Source organism: Drosophila gunungcola, chromosome 3R (genome assembly GCF_025200985.1).
Source record: "Drosophila gunungcola strain Sukarami chromosome 3R, Dgunungcola_SK_2, whole genome shotgun sequence".
In the NCBI taxonomy this organism is placed as follows: domain Eukaryota; kingdom Metazoa; phylum Arthropoda; class Insecta; order Diptera; family Drosophilidae; genus Drosophila; species Drosophila gunungcola.
In genome coordinates, this window is record NC_069139.1 from 11,840,206 (window position 1) to 11,859,532 (window position 19,327).

The 19,327-nt window shown below is 42.9% G+C and overlaps 1 protein-coding gene across 5 annotated transcripts; it reads right to left on the reverse strand.

The window, feature by feature from the left end:
* Positions 1–157: 157 nt before the first annotated feature.
* LOC128251969 (box A-binding factor) lies at positions 158–19,196 on the reverse strand. 5 transcript variants are annotated; one of them, XM_052979260.1, is made up of 8 exons: positions 18,550–19,196; positions 9,057–11,407; positions 4,693–5,173; positions 4,410–4,629; positions 3,684–3,856; positions 2,554–2,718; positions 2,036–2,192; positions 158–1,947 (listed from the first exon to the last, which is right to left on the reverse strand). In XM_052979260.1, the coding sequence occupies exons 2-8, from the start codon at positions 10,478–10,480 to the stop codon at positions 803–805; spliced, it is 3,765 nt and encodes a 1,254-aa protein (XP_052835220.1). In that variant the 5' UTR covers positions 10,481–11,407; positions 18,550–19,196; the 3' UTR covers positions 158–802. The 5 variants fall into 5 exon arrangements, with proteins under 5 accessions (XP_052835220.1, XP_052835218.1, XP_052835217.1 ...); XM_052979258.1 differs by lacking the exon at positions 3,684–3,856 and adding an exon at positions 3,061–3,284 and having other exon boundaries at positions 18,923–19,195; XM_052979257.1 differs by lacking the exon at positions 3,684–3,856 and adding an exon at positions 3,061–3,284 and having other exon boundaries at positions 18,550–19,195.
* Between the last annotated feature and the right edge of the window lie 131 nt (positions 19,197–19,327).

Sequence of the window (19,327 nt, forward strand, 5' to 3'; positions counted from 1 at the left end):
ACTTTTTTGGGCAAATATGGTGGGCCAAAATTCTGGTGCATACTTTCAGGGTACTGTGAACAAATCATTGGATCACAAGGAACTCAAATCATATTCCACATACGCCTTGTTGGTAGTTAGCATACAAGGCTCTTATAATATTTAAATGGAAAACAAATTTTTGAGGCATTTCAGTGACAATTGTCGTTTATTCGCTCAAAAGAAATAAAATTAATATTGCAAAGATGATGTGAAAAGTTGTACGAGACTAAAACTTAAATTGGTTTAAATATTTATCGATAATGGTATAAAAAATATATTAATTACTAACTAAATTGCATGAGATTGTTGGTTACTTCGACTGTTTTTGTTTTTCGCTTTCTTTTTTTCGTTTTTGTCATTGTTTGCTGGCTAAACTTAAATTAGTGGCTAATATCTAAGTGGAATTTGATTGTAATAAATCTCAAAAGGTATTCGATTCGATAACAAATTTAAGCGAAGATATTAACTTAGGATCTGAATTGATTTTATGCTTTTTGCATTTTGCTAAGAATTAAACTAGTATTTAATATTTAATAACAAATTTCGAGTAGTAGGCCATCCGAATTCGAATGCCAAAAATGGAAATGTCAATCGACTGGCTTAAACCGTATGTACAACTAATGATGTGATAGAGTTTAGATAGGCGAGGGTTCTTTGAGAACGGCTCTTGGTATACAGGCGACTAAGGGCTATAAATTCTTTGGAGCTATGAGATTTATGTAACAACAGAATCTTTGGTCATATTGCCGACGGTGGCAGCCGAATGCTGGGCGTGTACCGCCTACTCCATCTTCACCAGCGCTTCCCGCTCCACGCCGAACTTGTGCATGGCATAGTTGGCCACATGCTGATCGTGTTGGCCCAAAAGCGCGACTGCCTGCTGCTGTTGCTGCTGAAGATGCTGTTGCTGCTGTTGCTGCTGTTGCTGCTGCTGCTGCTGCTGCTGCTGCTGTTGTCTTTGGAAGGCGGCCAGTTCGTAGTGCTCGTCCAGCGAGGTCGATTGTTGCTGCTGCTGCTGATCCATCTGCTCCATCTTGATCAGGGCCGGCTGCTCATCCTCCTCCGGCGTAAGGTAGTAGGGCGGTGAGGCTCGCGTCGTCTTGCACAGCGTCATGCCCGTCGTCTGCCCCAATTGCTGCAGCTGATGGTAGGGATTCTGCAGATTAATAATGTGGCTGTGGCTCAGCGAGGACAATGTGCTCGATGCCGTGGTCGGTGTTGAGGTGAGCCCCAGTCCCGCCCCCGCCGACGGTGTGGAGCAGTTGGCCTGGGAGGTGGTGAGCGACATGGCCTCCGTCTTGATCACTGCCGCTGCTGCCGCCGCCGCTGCTGCTGCCGCTGCCGTAATCGAGTTCGGCAGCAGGTGGGCCAGCAATTGGTCGCTGCTGGAGCCGCTGTTCTGTTGCTGAGCTTGCAGATATTTCTGTATTAGTTTGGTGTTATTCTCATTGCTACTATTGTTGTTGTTGTTGTTGTTGTTGTTGAAGAGCGAACTATTGTTGTTGTTGTTGTTATTATTATTATTGTGAAGCTGGTGAGTGGGCGATGGGGTGTTGTAGATGGTTGTGGGCGTGCTGGGTGAGTGTTGCTGCATGCTGCATGATTGCTGCTGTTGCTGCTGCATGTTGATGGGTGACATTTGGTAGTTAGAGCCTGGCGACATGTCCAGCCCGGAGCAGAGTTGCTGCTGCTGCTGTTGCTGATGTTGATGTGGCTGATGCTGATGCTGATGCTGATGTGAAGTGGCTGATGGCGACAATGAGGAGGAACCCATGCTATGTGGCGAGCTGGCCGCCGATGAGTGCTGATCAGCCATTAGCAACTGCTGCGGCTGCTGCTGCTGCTGTTGGTACTGCGGATGTTGCTGCTGCTGTGGCTGCGATGAGTATGAGGTGTATGGTTTCATGTCGAGCTGTGGTTTCATATCTAACCACGCCAGCGGGGGAACAAAAAGAAAGCAAACATCACGAATTAGGCATGCACTTAGAACGTGAAGTATGTGATCGAAACTCACCTTCATTGACGTCCACTCCCATCTGGGTGCTGTCCAGGCCCAGGCCCACATTGTGGCAACTGGCCGCCAAGGAGCCGCTCTCCAAGGTGGCGTTTAAGGCGGTCTTCAGCTTCTTCGACTTTTCGCTCTTGGTGCCCTTCGGCTTGCGCTTGCGTTTCTGTAATGGCGGTGGATATTGAATTATTCATTTCAAGCTACTATCTTGAAGTATATTTTCTATGTATAATTCAGCAAAACAAAAATTAACTAAATGCAAATTAAAGAGGGTTTAAAATCCACTTTATATGTGCTTAATAACTCATAACAATGAATAAATCCAGGAATTTGTTTGGCATATTTTTAAAAAACTTCCTATGATTCTTCCAAATGGTAAAATAATAAATATAAGAATTTTTTGGCTTAAATGTGTATCTTGCTACCACAGACTTTGTTTTATAAAGGTGAATAAATTTCTAAAGCTTGAAATCTTAATAACTCAAATTTATTTCTGTTTATGTGAATGCTCCATGGAAACATACCTGTATGGTGTCCTTTTTCATGGTCAGCGGGCGGGATACGCTGTGAAGCTTATAGTACAGTCCGCAGGCATTGCAGACGGGCTCTCCGGCAGGATTGCGTCGCCACAGCGATGTGTAGGTGGTTCCGCAGTTGGAGCAGGACAATCCGGCTCTCTTCGAGGCACTCTAGATTTGGGAAAGACGGCAATGGATTAGTCAATGAGGACATTAAACACTCAAATAGCAGTAGCTTTTCGTGTGGAACAACGTTTTCTATGGCAGGTCTGTGGTTTACGGGCTTATGGATATACAAAATTACGGGTTTACAAGTTAGTTGAAGGGGGTTAGCATTGATTCTGGACTAGGTTAGTGGCTCTACTAGGTCTACTCGCTCTTCTCTGTTAGTGAATTGGCTTTCGGGGGGTTTCGGTTGGTAGGTTGGGTTTTGGTTTTGTTTGGTTTGGTTTGGTTTGTTTTGGTTTGGTTTTTGGTTGCGGTATCGGTATCGGTAATTAATGGGCGACCTACCAAGCGTCTCGAATTGGCGCGACTAACGTGCTCGTCGAGCGTCGTCGTTGCAGTTGCCGCCGTTCCCGACGCCACCGCCGAAGTCGCCGAGGTTGCATTCGAGCCTGGACAGGAGCCGTAGGCCTGCGAGCTGGCGGCACCACTAGTGTTGGCCTTACTACGGCCACCGCCGCCCACATTAAATGAGTTGGCCTTATAGAAATCCCCGCCTGATTCAGCGGCCACTGGAATTGAGCAATCAGAATGTTGTTGGTTGTAGTACACAAGAAGCAGAAGCAGATTCATTTGCGATTTGGATGTCACTTTTCCATTGTATGTTTTTTTTTTTGTCGCATATTAAACTAATTGGCATTTCGTAATAAATAATAAATTCAATTAATTTTTTCACTCTCTTGGAGCTTTGAAGGGAGCGGGGGGTCAGGGGTCGGGCGTTGGGGGTCGTGGGCGGTGGTGATGGTGCTGAGGCTGAGGCTGGCGGATGCGGATTTCTATAAGCTTCTCTACCCACTAAACACTGAGTTCGCACACAGAAATTTTGTTCCACACAAAAGCGTTTGTTTGTTTGATTGATTGATTGGTTAGTAATAATTGCTGGTAGTTGTGAATTTGTTTTAGACATTTACCAATCTTCTAGGCTGTTTAATTAGGGGTCGATTCATGCCGTTCATTTTCATGTACAAGCCGCAGGCATTGCACAGATAGTGTCCCGTGTTATCGCGTCGCCATAATGGGGTTGAAATCGCACCACAATTGACACATTCTCGCCCCTCAGTGAAATAATCGGCATCGAATAATGCTTCAAAGATTGACATAGAAATATCGAAATAAGTCATAAGGTTTTAGCTAAGTGTTTGGTTTGGATTGTTTGCTGTTTGCTGTTTTGCGTTTTGTTTTTGGTTTTGGTTTGTTTTGTGTGTGTTTAATATTTAGATTGGTATTTCTATGGGATTTGCTTTTGTGGTGTTTTTTTTTCTTTTTTTGGTTTGGTTTTATCTCAAGAGTTGAAATAAAATTAATTGAATTTATTATAAAGACATAGACTTAAAACTAAATATATTTGTATATTGTATACATAAAAGATGAGGAAATGTGTGAGCATGACAACAGCTGCTTACAGTTGGCCACAATTTCCATTTCCTGACCCAGTTTGGGTTTGCTCAGGTTATGCAAATAGCTGGCCAGCAATGGGTTTCCTTCTCGCCTTGTGTGTGTGTGTGTGAGGTTCTACCTAAAATCCTCTCCATTTCTGCTTAGGCAAACGAAAGGATCTTGGTTTGTGTATTTTTGGTGAGTTGATCATTCATTTCTCTAGCCTAATTTGTTGCGTACCAATTTAAATAGAAACTTACTTGCTGACAACGATGCCGAGGCGGACAGAAAGGAACCCGAATCTACGCGACCCGTGGTTCCATCGACTGCCGCTGCGGCTGCTGCATTGGCCGCCGAAATGGCCCTTCCGTTCCGTATCACATTGGTGACCACTCCGGCTCCAACTCCAACGCCGACGCCCAACTGCGCCTGGCCGGATGACGCGGAGGTGTAACTCATTGGGTCGAACCAGCCTTCGTTCTTCAAAAAAAAAAAAAAAAAGATTGGTTAGGGGAATCCTTCACTGGAGGGGGCCTCACTCACCTGAGAACGGTAATTGGCTATCGAAGCGTAACGTTCGGCGCCACTGACCGAGCCATTGGCCACGCCGCTGACGTAGCCGCTGCTGGCGGATGCGATCCGCTGGAAGGCTGGCAAGGTGCCACCGCCCCCCACGCTGCCCCCGCCGCCACTATGGCTGCTCCTTGGCGACCCATAGCCGTCCTCCAGCGAGCTGTTGTGTCCATTGACCGCCGCCGTGGCTGCAGCCACCGCTGCCGCTGTGGCCGCCGAGGAACTCGCATGATGCAGACCCACTGGACCCGGACTGCTGCTGCTCGAGTTGTGGTGATGCTGGTGGTGGTGGTGATGTTGCTGCTGCTGCTGATGTTGCTGCTGCTGCTGCAGCTGCTGCAGCTGCTGCTGGTGCTGCTGCTGGAGGTGGGCCTGCGTCTGGTTGGGCGAATGCATGCTGTACTGAATGCCATTGGCAGCCTGGGTGAGCAAAGATCCAGCATAAACGGAGCTGTAATGAAGCAGCGGAAGTAATAGAATTTAGCTTTCGATTTTCAAATTTAGTTTTTTAACAAAATAATAAAAAAATGTTAAGTACACAATTGTTCAAACACCGATAGGAACAATAGCATTTTCTATCTAATTTAAAATAGTTTTAAACAACTTAAGCTGCACGCTTATATGGATTTTTTGTATAAAAAAATTTGTTTTATTAATTTTATAGTTTTCAACGACGCATACTTTTTGTTTTTCAATAACAAACCATTATTAAAGCTTTACCTGTAGCAATAGTTCTTCAAATACATATTATTGTAATTCGAAAAGAACATTTTGAATAATATTTTTTATAGTTTTTCCAAAAGTTAACAATTTTTTCAGGCGTTTAAAAACGCTAGGAACATCGGATCGCGCGTTTATGGCGCGTTTTTAGCCGCCGCTGCTATTGAGTCCGCTGTTAAGGTCGCACTGTTACTGTTAGGAATTCGAGACGCTATTAACATTTCCTGACTATTGTTTACTTTACAAGAATGAGTTGTTTTGCTTTTGGCGGACCACCAGCGTCCAGTTTTTGGCCTGTTTGCCGTTGTGGCTGGGCGGTTGAGGCCATAAAACTCTTAATTAAAGAATAAAAGTGTTTGCAGCTTTGTATACGCCAAAAAATGTATGTAATCGTTTGCTTGTTTGTTTGTTAGCCTTAGTTAACAGAAGCCTGTGCAAATATTTTTGCCAAATCTCGGAAAGAATTTCAATAAACAAAGTGGGTAGAAACAAATTGCCGGGTAGGCAAAAGTTTGTTTGATCTAAGTGAGATAAGAAATCAAGCATCGATAATTTAGGGATTTGGTTTTCACAGGTGCACCTTTAAAGCTTCCGGCAACTGGATGGGCTACACACTATTTTTACACATGGAAACCTTCGAAGTCAATCAACTAATATTCTCCATTGTCTCGTACAACCCTTTTTTGCAAAAAATACAATATTCAATTTATGTTCGAACAGCAACACAGGAAACACGCGGAAGTGCTCAGCTAAGCTTTAGCGTTTTCATTTTCGTTTTGATTTATTTTTATTTCAGTTTTCAGTTTTATTTCGGGCTTAGTTCTCTGGACGAAGCTGGGCAACTGATGACAACACTCGGAGTCAGAGACGGAGAAGAAAGCACAACCGAATCGGGGCACGCGCGTTTGCATAATGACTCGAGTCTGGTTTAGTTTTATGCCAATGCAGTTGCAGTTGCAGTTGTCGCCGCTGCTGCTGCTGCTGCTGCTGCTGCAGTTGCTGCAGTTGCTATTGCTATTGTTGCTGTGAGTGAGGGCCCAAAAAATCTCAGTCTACACACACACAACACGATAAAAAGGTAGAATAAACTTAACCAAAAAAAAAGACGATATCTTCATATATATATTCAATTATCAAACAAACGGCTTGCAAATAATTTACTCTTTGTTGCCAGAATTTATACGCTCAAGTCTTTCAGCTAGATGCTCACGCTCCCTGATAACAGCAGCAGAATTTTCAGTCCGAGATGCCCTAGCTATAGCTAATACCTATATAGCTGCATATATAGGAAGTCTGAGTGACAACAAAAAATGCACGACAACGATATAAATTATCACCGCTGCCGTTAATTTTTGTTGTTGTTGCCTCTGTTGTTTGTTGCAGGTGAGTATTTTGCGTTGACTTCTTGTTTTTCACATATGTATGTATGGCGAAAATGGTATGTGAGCTGGCCAGCAGCGTGATATCTTCTTCTGGTTTCTTACTGCCACAATAGCGAAACTGACCGAAAAGTCACATACGTAATGCCGAGCACATCGGCGTCACCATCATCCGGCATTTGAGCTTGAAATCTTCGAGTCTCAGCGCTGTTCTGTTACCAGATCAAAAATTAAAGGAAAAAGCTGGGTAACTTAGGTAAAACTATAAAGTGAAATACAAATAATTTAATGCTATTTATGATAAAGGATTAATAAAAGGATTCTATAAATGAAAAAATGTTTAAAGGATGGTAATATTATAGAACTGAAAATTATACTGTTTATTATTTTTAACCTATTTCTGTAAAATAAAAAGACTAATGGTAATAATATCATTTAATGTTCAAATAAAAAATGTTCTACTTTTATGTTTATTGCTCTGATCTTGACTAACATCATTAATTATTATATGTTTTGCTTTTGTGTCCCATATTTCTACTACAAACATAAATTTTAACTAAATGTGCATTCATGCCCGTTTTCATACACATATGCAAAACACGTTTTCAATTTAAATAATAACATAGAAAAAACAAATGAAACAATAAAACCAAGTGCAAAATGTAGAAAACGAATACATCACCAAAGAGAGTCAAGTAAATTGGGATCGACAATGTGCGGGTGCGTTGGGTCCGCTGCCTCCCACCGATCGTTAGAGAATTACCCCATTACACCCATCGTACCGCTCTCCTTAACCCTTAAAGGTGTACATAATATCGGGGGTTGCTGAGTCAGCAGTGGGTACCCTGAACACGGAAAAAATAGAGTCTTGCCAAGCATTTGAAGCTGTTTCTCTGTGGCCGAGTTTCAGTTTCATTCAACGGCTTCTATGTCACGGGATGGGTTTCGGTTACCCCGACTCTCAAACAGTCACACACTCGAAAGGTATCCTCACACAAAACAATAGAGCTTGCAACCGAATACCCTAAACAAGCTAGAAAAATGCGCTAAAATTGCAATTTGCATTTTCAATTTGGCTCTGAAAGTCGCTGAGTTTCGACTGCTCGATCAAATGCGGGTCACGCCCCCTTTTTTTTTTTTTGGTAGTTAAGTTGCCTCAGTTTGTGGCACGTGCTGGTCCCAAGCTAAAAGTGGCAACAAACTGCACACGTGTGGCTTTAACCATCTCATGCTGGTCGAAACCTTAGAAAGAAACTTAGTCAACCATTTAGAATTCCTACATCTGATGGGGAAGTTGGTTCTGCTTGGACTAATATCCCTAACGGGAAAACTCATGACTCAGAAAAGCCATGCGTCAATAATTAAGACATTGCATATTCTTGTTTACGAAATTCGACCGGCAATTTGTATATTTTTTTGCTGAGTTTCGAGCTCGCAGATGATTTCTTGGGGGAAGACACAGGCGGCTTTAAAAATGCCAAGTGCAAAACTCGCATTTATTCCCCTGCATTGTTTATTTTGGTCTTGGACAAGGTTAGTTTCACTAATAGAAGCCGAATAAGTCGTCTCGTCAGAGAGAAATCTCAAAGCATAATACAATTATCGGAAAGATGACAAGATATATGCTGTTCTAAAGATAAGCAAACAAAAATTCAATCTCAGCTCTATACTAAAAAACTATGAAAAGAAATAACGGAGTAAAAAAGAGTAGCTTCCCTTTTAGACGTCATCCCCAATTTAGACGTTATGCCCGGAAGGCTCTCGACATGGGACATCTGCGATGGCAGCACAACTGTGTTTTGTTTATGTTTTTGTTGTCCCGATGGAAACACATTCTTCGAGCCCGACTAACTAACTAGCTAGACGCAACTGGAACAGATTTTTGCATTCCACACATTGTGTAAACCACCTGAGAATGCCATAACGCCATAACCATAACCGACTGTGTTTGGGCTTGGATTTGGGTCTTGGGAGGAGAAGAAATAGACCCCAACTTGAGCTTTGGAACAATGAGCCACAATTATGGGCTCTGTTGTGGGTTCGTCACTCCGCCCGAGAAACAGCGCGCCAAGGCGGGAGAAATATGAATCAGCCGGCGCTGTTTTCTGTTAGGTGATCGCTGATCGCTGATCGCTGCTCCGATCATGACTTTTAACGGTGTCGCCAAGCGGGCGAAAGGCACGTGCGCTCGACCACTTCGTGATAGTGAGCTCATTGTTCAGAGGAAAGACTCACCTGTTCTGCAAGCTGGGACTGAGCTGGTTGGCCCCAAAGTAGCCAACGTTCTCCGGCGAGAGGCTGTCACGTTGGGCGCTGGTCAGCTGGGTGAAGCTCTGCAGGTTGGACAAAGCGTGGGAGGACGACGGCGAATCACCGCCCGCCGAACTGGTGGAGTTGTTGTGGTGGTGGTGGTGATGGTGCTGCTGCTGTTGCTGCTGCTGCTGGTGGTAAAGTTGCTGCTGCTGCTGTTGCTGGTGATGCAGCTGCTGCTGTTGGTGGAGTTGCTCGGCGGTCAGGGAGTAGAGGCCAGACACTGGACTGGCATCCTTCAGGGGATGCAGGTCCGAAACCGAAGTCAGCACATGATAGTTGCTGCTGTGCCCGTCCTCGAAGCACTCGTCCTTCAGCGTGTCCTGGATGACCTCGTCAATGTTGGGCGTCGAGCCCTGGGCTGCTGCTGCTGCCGCTGCCGCCGCCGCTGCCAAATGCTCGTGGCTGGCCATGCCCACTCCGCCGCCGCCACCGGCGTAAACGCTGTACAGCGCAAAGTTGTTCCGCATTATGGGATCCGTGCTGGCGTAGTGCTCGTAGAGCTGGGCGGGCGGATGTGTGGGCGGATAGGTAAAGTGGCCAAAGAGATGATGAGCCGCTGCTGCTGCCGCGGATCCGCTGGTCAGGTCATAGGCCAGCCAACCGGCCTGATGTTGCTCCTGTGCCTGTGCTAGGTGTTGCTGCTGGGACTGCTGTTGCGGTTGCTGTTGCAGATGCTGCTCCTGCTGATGCTGGGTAATCAATTGCTGGCTAATAAACTGTTGCTGCTCGTAGAAATGATGGTTAGGATGTGGTTGCTGCTGCTGTTGCTGATCCTCTGCCTGATGCGCATAGTTGATCACTTTGATTTTATTATCAACACTTTCACTCGCGTCGTTCTGCGGCTGATTATTATTATTTATCGCACTGCGATCGTCATCGATCGCCGTTACAGTTGTTGCTGGTGTGTCGCTTTGTGTTGCTGTTGCTGTTGCTGTTGCTGTTGGTGTTGCTGTTGCCGACGCGTTTGCTGTGGTTACCGCTTGACTTGCTGTTTCGCTGACAACTGAAGTGTGAGCCTGCGAGCGCGCGGACTCAAGTGTCGATAAATTCGCTGCGGCGGACGTCGCTGCCTCGGTCGGCGTCGCTGTCGGCGTCGCTGCCTCTGTGGGCTCCGCTTCGATCGCTATTGCCGTCTCTTTCGCTGCTGCATTTGATCCTGCTGCTGCTGCTGTTGTTGTTGCCGCCGATCGTCCTGGCTGCCGCTTGTTGTTGTTGGACTTGGCCGTACGGATCTTGCTGTCCGCCGCATTCGTCAGCAGACTCCCGCCGCCCGCCTTGGCCCCCATCCCCACTCCCGCTCCCACAGCTCCAGCCGCCTTCTCCTTGGGCTTCGTTGTTTTGGTCATGATTCCGGCGATCCACACCACTCGATTGTCCGGACTCTCCGCCGCAATCCACGTACGTGTCCGTGTCCGGCGCGATTTTCAAACAAACTGATTTGATTTGAGCGGCTTGCGCTTCGAAATTCATAATACGGAACGCAGCTCGAAACAAAAAAGCTCATTAAAATTGTTTTTTAGAAAACCAAATCGAGAACAAATCTCAGCCAGCAGCCTCTCTTCCTCTCTCCCCATTGACTACAGTTGTGTTTGCTAAGTGCTTTGCTCCACATGCCGTTACACGAGCGCCACTCGCAATCACATTCATTGTGGGTACACAAATAAAAATTAGGATCATATATAAAGCAATCTTACCAAGGTCATGATATAGTATTAAACTTGCTAAAATAATATTAACAGTAATTTGTATTTTTCCAACTCTGTTAATTAATATATTGGTATTTTTAAGTTGATGAAAAGATCCAGTGAATCACACATTTTAAACATATTTATTTTCTGTGCACAGCTTAAAGTGCCTGGATACACAAGCCCAATGCTCCCGCTCTCCCACTCTCCCTCTCTTTTGGGGAGCCCTCTCTTTGGCTACGCTCTTCCTTGGCTGCGTCGATGGCTTTGTTTGTGCCTCGCCTGCTGCTGTTGCCGACTTTCTCGCACTAATTGCCTTCGCCTGGGGTTGCTCGCTGCCTCTCGCTCTCACCAATGCCCCTAAGTGCGAGTTCCCTGCTTTTAGCTACGCCTCTCACTACAACAGCAACAACAACGCTCGTAGAAAGCGGGAGGGGGTGGGCGGCAGGTCGAGGCAGAGGCCATGCCGGATTGTTGTTGTTTTTGCTTCGGTTTCAACTGTTGCTCGATTGGTGTTGTTGTGGCCCCTGTTGTTGTGGTTGGTTGACTGGCGGTTGGCAGCGACCGCAAAATAAGTACAAGCCAAATCTGGAAAATATGAAAAAAAATAATTTCTTAAAGTAACATTTAAATTTAAACAAAAGTCAAATCTATTTTTAAATGAGTTTAGAGTCGTAGAACAAAAAAATTTGTTTTTTTTTAGAGTTTTAAACGTTAGACTAAGAATTTCTTAATAACTCATAAAATCTAACTCTTATACAATAATAATAAAAATAAATAATAAATATTAGAACAAGATGCAGCAAGAATTATAATTATGATCAACAAAACATTACGAATTTTAAGAAACATCTATATCAAAATCCAACAAAAAATGTTAAGCTAAGCTGTTTAAAAAAGTTTTCAAACGAGAAAAGGATTAAAAAAAACTGTATAAATTAAAATGTGTCTTACAAGAAAATCTTTATAGACTACTTATTTTTAAATTTTTGGTAACAAAATTATCTGATTTAAAATAGAGTTTTATATTATATTATGTCAACAAAAAAAAAACTTTTTTTAATTGGATTTTAAGCCAACAACTCCACAAGCATACATTTACAATTGAAAAACTTTTTACACTTGATTAAGCAGAATTAATCGATTCCTACTTTATCCCATTAATTTGGCTATGGCCAATAGCCTATACTTTTCTTCATGGTTAATTTTACAAATCCAACGTAAAATGTACACATAAATCAGATCGCGTTATAAGTGAAGGGGCATAGAGCAATACATTTACGAAATTATTCTAAAATTTTAGAACAGCATGCGCATAGAAAGGGGAGTCGCAGAACCCAAACACACTTTCATGCCTATCGCGAGGACACGAACATTAAAATCCAGGCGAGACGCGTGTTGAATTTCAGGACCCGGGCAAAGGACATATCTCGGCAGCGAGACAAGTGAACGCTGCTGTCGCGCCGTGAGAAAATTCCGAGGGAAAGACTTTCCCCCAGACTCTAACATGACTTTGGATCGACGGCTCCGTTGCCTGTTGCCAATTCCCGAGACGCGTCGCCAAAAAAAATATTCAAAAACGATCATAAAATTAGGTACTTGAGCTGCGCTCTAATGGCTGATTAAAAAATTGTTGCATTTGAACCAGGACGAGTCGTAAAACGGCTTTCGAGTGGGACTTTGGGAGGCTCGCTCGGTGATTTTATGACATTTTTATCGTCATTTGAATAGGCGGCACCAACGATCTGTTTGGACATTTCGAGAACATTTTAACGATCAATGGTCAATTGAAAAAACAGGCGACACTCAAGTGGCACTGCTCCAAAAGCAAATCGGAATTCGAATTTAAATGGTACATACGGACCTAAATACAGCGCGACATGACTACTCGTACCTAGACATAAATCGCCTAACCTTTGTGGGCATTTAAAACAAAATAAGTGTATGTTATTAAATACTCGAAAACTCGAAGCTGATAAGAAGCTCTTGGGATCGCTTCCAAGCGCGACTGAAGTGGGGAATTAGACCGGACCTTTCCCTAGACACATGGGGACTGAGGTTAACGCCTCTCCGCGTTCGCCTCATTTATATTATTTGTTAATTTTTTGTTATAGAAATATTTTTGGTCGCCTTCGGTTGCCGCAACACTCTCGATCGGGAACGAAAAATTTGAATTTTTCTACCAAAGCAAAAACAAGTATGTATTTCGAAATGTTCAATTCAAGCTCGTTTGCTGCATGTGGCTGGGATCCATAATGGAACTTTAACCTTGAAATTATTAATTGAAAAGTTTAAAAAACTGCCACGGACGTCACAAAAGCAATCGGCTCAGTATAACACGCGATTCGCGCATGCCGAGGACCTTAATATATTACAATGTATACAATATCAATTATATTTTTGTAATTATAGAAATGTTCTGAAAAACATATTACTTAATATGCATTAAATTTTTAATTTCACTGTGTGTGTCAATTGCTTATCCCTACATTGACCATCAAAGTTCACACATGACCCCTACAAAAAAAGTCCTTGAAAGCCTAAAAAAAAGCTTTAGTTTAAGTACCGAATTTCTATTCGATTAGTCTTCTTTTTCGAAAAACAATCTTATGGCAACAACGAAACTTTTGATCTGAGTTAGAAAACTGTTCATATTTCTGATCAATTGTTAAACTTCTTATAAGTTGTCGACCCTAATGTTAGTTAAAAAAGGTTTGGCTGTTGGCTGCCCCATATAAGACTTTCTCACACTTGACTTCTGAATCCACGTACTTAAACCCCCTCTCGGAGTTCAACCCCTCTTCCGTTCCTCCTGTGACCCCAAGCTGGCAATGTTATGCTTAGTTAGCTGCGATAAGTCTGGGCCTCTATAAACGAAATGCATTGAGTACAAATGCAAATAACGGTAGGCGGCCTCAAAAGCCCCGACATAAATGGTGGAATACACTTCCACAATGTGAGTCAGGGCTGAGTGCTCCGCCAGGCTCAAAGATCGAAGAATTCTGGTGTGTAAGGCGGAGTTTCGGAGGAGCGGAGTGTCAACAAACATGAAGAACTCTTGTTGGCATCTGCCGAACCTATAAATCACCCAACGAGCCTTGACGATGCTATGCTAATGATGTGATTTATTACAAGTCCTCGAAAAAGGATAATCTTGTGGGTCTGCGGGCAAGGAGGTGCCCCGTTTCACACTCGATCTCCGATTGTCAATGAGCCGTGGCACAGTTCTCCGGACTTGTGAGCATACCGAGTGCCCATTGCTTATGGCGAAAAGTCGTTTAATAAGTTTTATATACCCGGTACCCGGAACATTAAAAACCACTGAGGGCCAATTTAAACAGAAACATTCGTATTTGTATATCCCACGAGACCACAACAAAACGCACACGTACAAACGAGTGGTAGGGTTTTGTGGAACAAAGTTTGGCTTGAAACTATTTTGACATATTTATGGTACCCGAAAATGGGTTGCCCGGGGCAGGTTCCCCGCTCCACTCCCCTCAAACAAGTGTCAACTGCGGCGAGTGTCTCACATATCAGGACGATCATCATCCATAGTTTCGGTGCCGATGTATTTATGCATTTTTAATATTTTCGTATACATCGCGGCCATAAATATTGCACTGGTAATCCAATACGCCGAGGATCCATTTCATAGCGAGCCCTCGGTTGAGTGAGTACTCCCCTATCTTTAGATACAAGTCGTTTGACTCCTTAAGCGCCAATTATCAGCATCGTTATGTGGTAGGCATTCGAATAAAACTCCGACAATAAACCGAAGAGATCCCTCCACATAGCCATCCAATTCAAGTGGCCTGCGGTCCGCCCTGAAGTTCTGCTCTTATCAAAACCCATTTAACGACCATTGAGAACATGTCTTTAACACTCTTTTAATGCAACAATAACCAACTCAATTGTTTTGCGTTATCTACAGATGCTGCGCGTAGATACGAACATGAAAAACTGTAACATAAAGGAATTAATCAAGCTTTTTCATAATTTTATTTTAATACATTTATTAAAAATTATATGTGTTGATTTAATATACCATTATAAAGCATAACACACTATTTAATTAATGTCCAAATTTATTAAGCCTTAACCAACTCAGATTTTTAAATTAATATATTAATGCTACTCTTGGCTTTAAACAAAGAATACAAATTGAAATAGAAATAGATAAACAAAATATTTGAAATTATTTTAAGTTTAACTATTATTTTAAAAAGGTCCTTGATCTCCAAAAAAAAAAATTAAAGTAATGTATTATTTAATATTCAAGTCTCTAAGGTTTTTTTTACGTTTATACGAACAAAACTTACATAGCTTACTTATCCAATTTGTAGAGTCAACACCGGCACATGAGACGTTGAATTAAATAAGTAAACACTTAGACCACCATTAGGTAATATGGTCAGAAGGATTTGATGCAGCAATTCCCGACTGATTCTTTCAAACATATTTGCTGCACATTTGCGGCGGCTGTGAAAAGTTTTTCCCACAGCCGGACAAACAAAAAAACAGCAATTGAACCTATTTAAATAGACTTGGTAGTGGAAACTGTCAAGAAGCCACGATTAAGCCGCACTGATCAGTGCTAATCGGCCGGCCAAGCCGCAGACGGCTGCCATTTGCCCGCTCAGGTAGGATTCCCATTCTGGGGACACCAGGTAAACACATAGCAGATAGTTGGCTGTGGCAAGGTAAACAGGACAAAATGGCAACACGCGCCGACACGATACAAATTGATCGTGACAAAGGAAGAGGACAGGACTCGCAGGGGATGCGGTTGTTATTGTTATTGCCGCACTTTGTCCTTTCGAGGTCCTTTCGCTCTCTTCCCAAGCAAACAAACAACATTATGAATTTGTTTTCGCTGACAACGTCAGGGAAAATATTGTCTCTTCCTTTGTTGGGTTATATAATTTTGGAAAATATGTTTTTACTTTTCGTCCTTAGCCACGTACCTGGCGCTGGCGCTTTATAATTAGGGCGTCCACTGCAAAAATATTTCATATTGCTTGTTTGATGATTTTTTAATGGTCCGCCTGAGTGACACTCGCTCTGGGTGGGCCACTAATGGGGAAATCATTGGAGGCAATTTTAAACGGATTAGCAACTACGAAATGGCACACTGTTAACTATTTTTATCTGTTTTCTCTTTAAATGTGAAGCATCATGCTTAACATTGTATGGATTTTTAATTCATGTGTGACATTTTCGTATTAAAAGTATTAAAAGTTTAAGTTAAATAGTAAGCGTCACTTATTTCTACAAATTTTTTTTTATTTTTCTGACCAAACAAATTTAACAAGATCGGTTAAAAGCAGATTTAGTAAAACAGTAAGTAATAATATATATAGATTAAATTAATCGCACTCCGAATTGAGCTATAAAAATTCGTTCGTTACCTCAAGAACCTTAAAAGAATCCTATAAGGGTCTAACATACATATATATATATATATGTATATATATATATACATATTGGCTACAATTCCCCTGGGAATTTATCAATCAGATAAATGGAATTCCCCCATTAAAAACCAATCCAAAATAGATGTGAAAATAGAGCATTCCCATTCATGAAAGGAACGGCGAGTGAATCAGCATTCGGGAATTTCCCACTCCAGGACCGAAATTTATGAATGAAAGACGCGAACGCAAAACGGACACTCCACCTTAGTCCTAAACTCATTAATTTTTATGCGGCAAACAAATGCGGAGAGTGAAAGTAAGGTTGGGCAATTAAAGTTCGGCAGCGTAGAACAATGCAAGTCGGAACGATGACTGGGCTTGGGTTTGGTTTTCGGTTTGGGTCTTGGTCTTGGTCTTGGTCTGGCACCGGGAATATCCATATCCTGTCAAACACACATTACGCCAGGTAAGAGCCAGGCAACAGGTACTCATTGAAGACCCAGTTAAGAGACACGCGCGGATACTGCTCATCCCCTGCGCTGTGCATACTATATGTACATATATGTGGCCATAGCTCTATGTTTATATGGAGTAGGTGCGGTTTTTCCTAGACTTTGGCGCACTCTGTGGATGGAAATGGTTATGGATGTGTACAGAACAGAGCACAAAGAACTGGAACTCGAGCTAAAACTGGGATCGAAATCGGGACAGGGACGTCGTGGACGTGGCCAGAGCAATTAACAATTAAAACAAACACTAGCGTTTTGTATCTTGTATCTTGTCTTTGGCCGATTGTTGTTTGCCGTGCATTTTGTTTGCGTTTCGGAATTTCACAAAAATTCCTTTTATACTACAATTTTACTTGGCTCTGTGGTGTTTCGTTAATGTTTAATGTATGTGACTGTCTGTCATTGTTGGTTGTTTGTCCTCGGTTTGGTTTTGGTTTTCGCGCTGTTTGTTGTCGCGGTTTCCTCCATGGTACCCAAAAGTAAACCCCCGACTGTTTGCCGATGCTTATTTCGCTATAGAGAGATGCACGTGTCAGGGGCATTGGGCATTGGGCATTGGATGGAGGTGGAGGTGGAGGTGGGATCACTCCAGGGATTCCTTGGAAAATCACTGGCTGAACAACAAAAGGCAATTGTCGGTTAAGTACGAGAATTAGCTTGCCTATATTATGTATGTAGGTTTTTTTTTTATTTATTTTGTATAATTAATTTTCAATATGGCTGACCTATGGCAGGAAGTCATATGTGTATAAGTATGAATTTATGGGTGTATAGTATAAAGCCTCACTATATTTATTTCTTTTGTTTTGGAATTCTTTTCACAAATGCTTATTTTTCTTGAATAAGTATTTCTTATTATTTTTCCCCACTCATATATAATGTACATGCCGTTGTTGTTGTAAATGCCTGTTGATAAGGCCGTCGTTGTTGTCGTCGCCGCAACTCAACGACCGCAGAGGCAACTTGTATGTCCGCCGAGTGGAGCGGTACCAGGGAACGAGCCCCGCCATTTGACTCGCATTTTGTTTTTCAGTCGTTCCAAACGCTATACATATATAGCAAAACATATATAGACATACATGGGCGCAATTTAAATGGTACGAGTACGAGTACAAGTACGAGAATATATGGCCACTTGTTGGATGACACTGCCTGGAGCTCTGAGGCAATGCCCCACCCCTCGGATGGACGGAGCCCAGAGTTTTTGTGCTTTTTGGGTTCGTTGATCGTCATGCTGGTTTCATGTAATCGTCATAATTCTCTCCCTACTGTTTCTTTTCTGTCCCTCAGTCTTCCTTTACTTTTCATTGCTTCTTTTTCTTTTTCTTTGTTTTTTTTTTTTTCAGTTTGTTGTTTTGTCATATCTAAATATTGTGCCAAACTTTTCTAAATTGTTTAAAAATAATAGTACATATTTATTAGCTTTGCAAACTTAAGACTACTGATTTTGTTATGACAGGGATGTTGTACATTTCTGCTTCCTTAATGCTAAATTTTTTGTAGCCAACATCATCTGTTTAAATCATTTATTGAGAATATAAGTCCCCATTCTGCTTACGATAAGGAAAATGTGTAATATGTAAAACTAACTATAAAACTAAATAACTCATAATAATAAAATGACTAATAATGGAATTTCTCCCTTGAATAAACAAACTTATGTGGCATTTAGCAAGTCATATTTCGCGAGTTTCTAGCATTCCACAAACGAAATCCTAGGTTTTGGGCGTTTTGCTTGGCTAGAAAAAAAATGAATCAAACACAAACTCTCCCCACGGCTTCAATTCGACCCTGGGGAACTTACAAAAAAAGTGGACCAGACGGAACAGTCCAGTCCAGATTCCCATGCATATTCCGGCAACGATTGCAAATACATTTCGGCTAGGTCCAGAATTGGGTGTTCACATCCGTTGCGCTCATTATGAGGGGCGTGCGGCACATGTGGTTTGCATCGATGATGATGACCGGACCCCGACTCCGGGCATCTGGCGATCTCACGCGCTAAGCAAGCGTACAAATTTCGGCTCCGATACTGCCCGGATTGCGAGGGGGCGTTAACCCGGCAAATGAAAGTGTCACACAGGTCACGCCGACGGATCACAACTCTTTCGAGGAACGATGAGGAGGCGGGTGGCTTTCCCAGGCGCCCGACTGTCGATTATGTTGGTTAAACTCACGTCGCGTTTGTGGTTAAACACACATTTGAAGGATTTCCCTTGCGCCGGCGCAACTTTCCTGCCATTTGTCAATGCCAAACGGGTTTTCTTCGGTTTCACGCCCGCCAGATCACTGTGATCATCTGTGATAATCGCCGGGGCACGACCACGACCACAACCACGACCCACAAATCCACATCCACACCGGTGCGCTGGATGGGTGTGGACTGGACCCGCATCCGAGCTCCGTCCTACTACTACAACTTTTCAAATGCTACTCGGCACGGAGCCACCCAAAGCAATGCGAGTAAAATATTCTTGATTAAAACTTATCAGAGCACATTTCATATCACCTTTTCAAAAACGCAACAACAGCAAAGTAACGATTGTATTTATTATCGGCAACGCAACCGTCGAACTCATTGC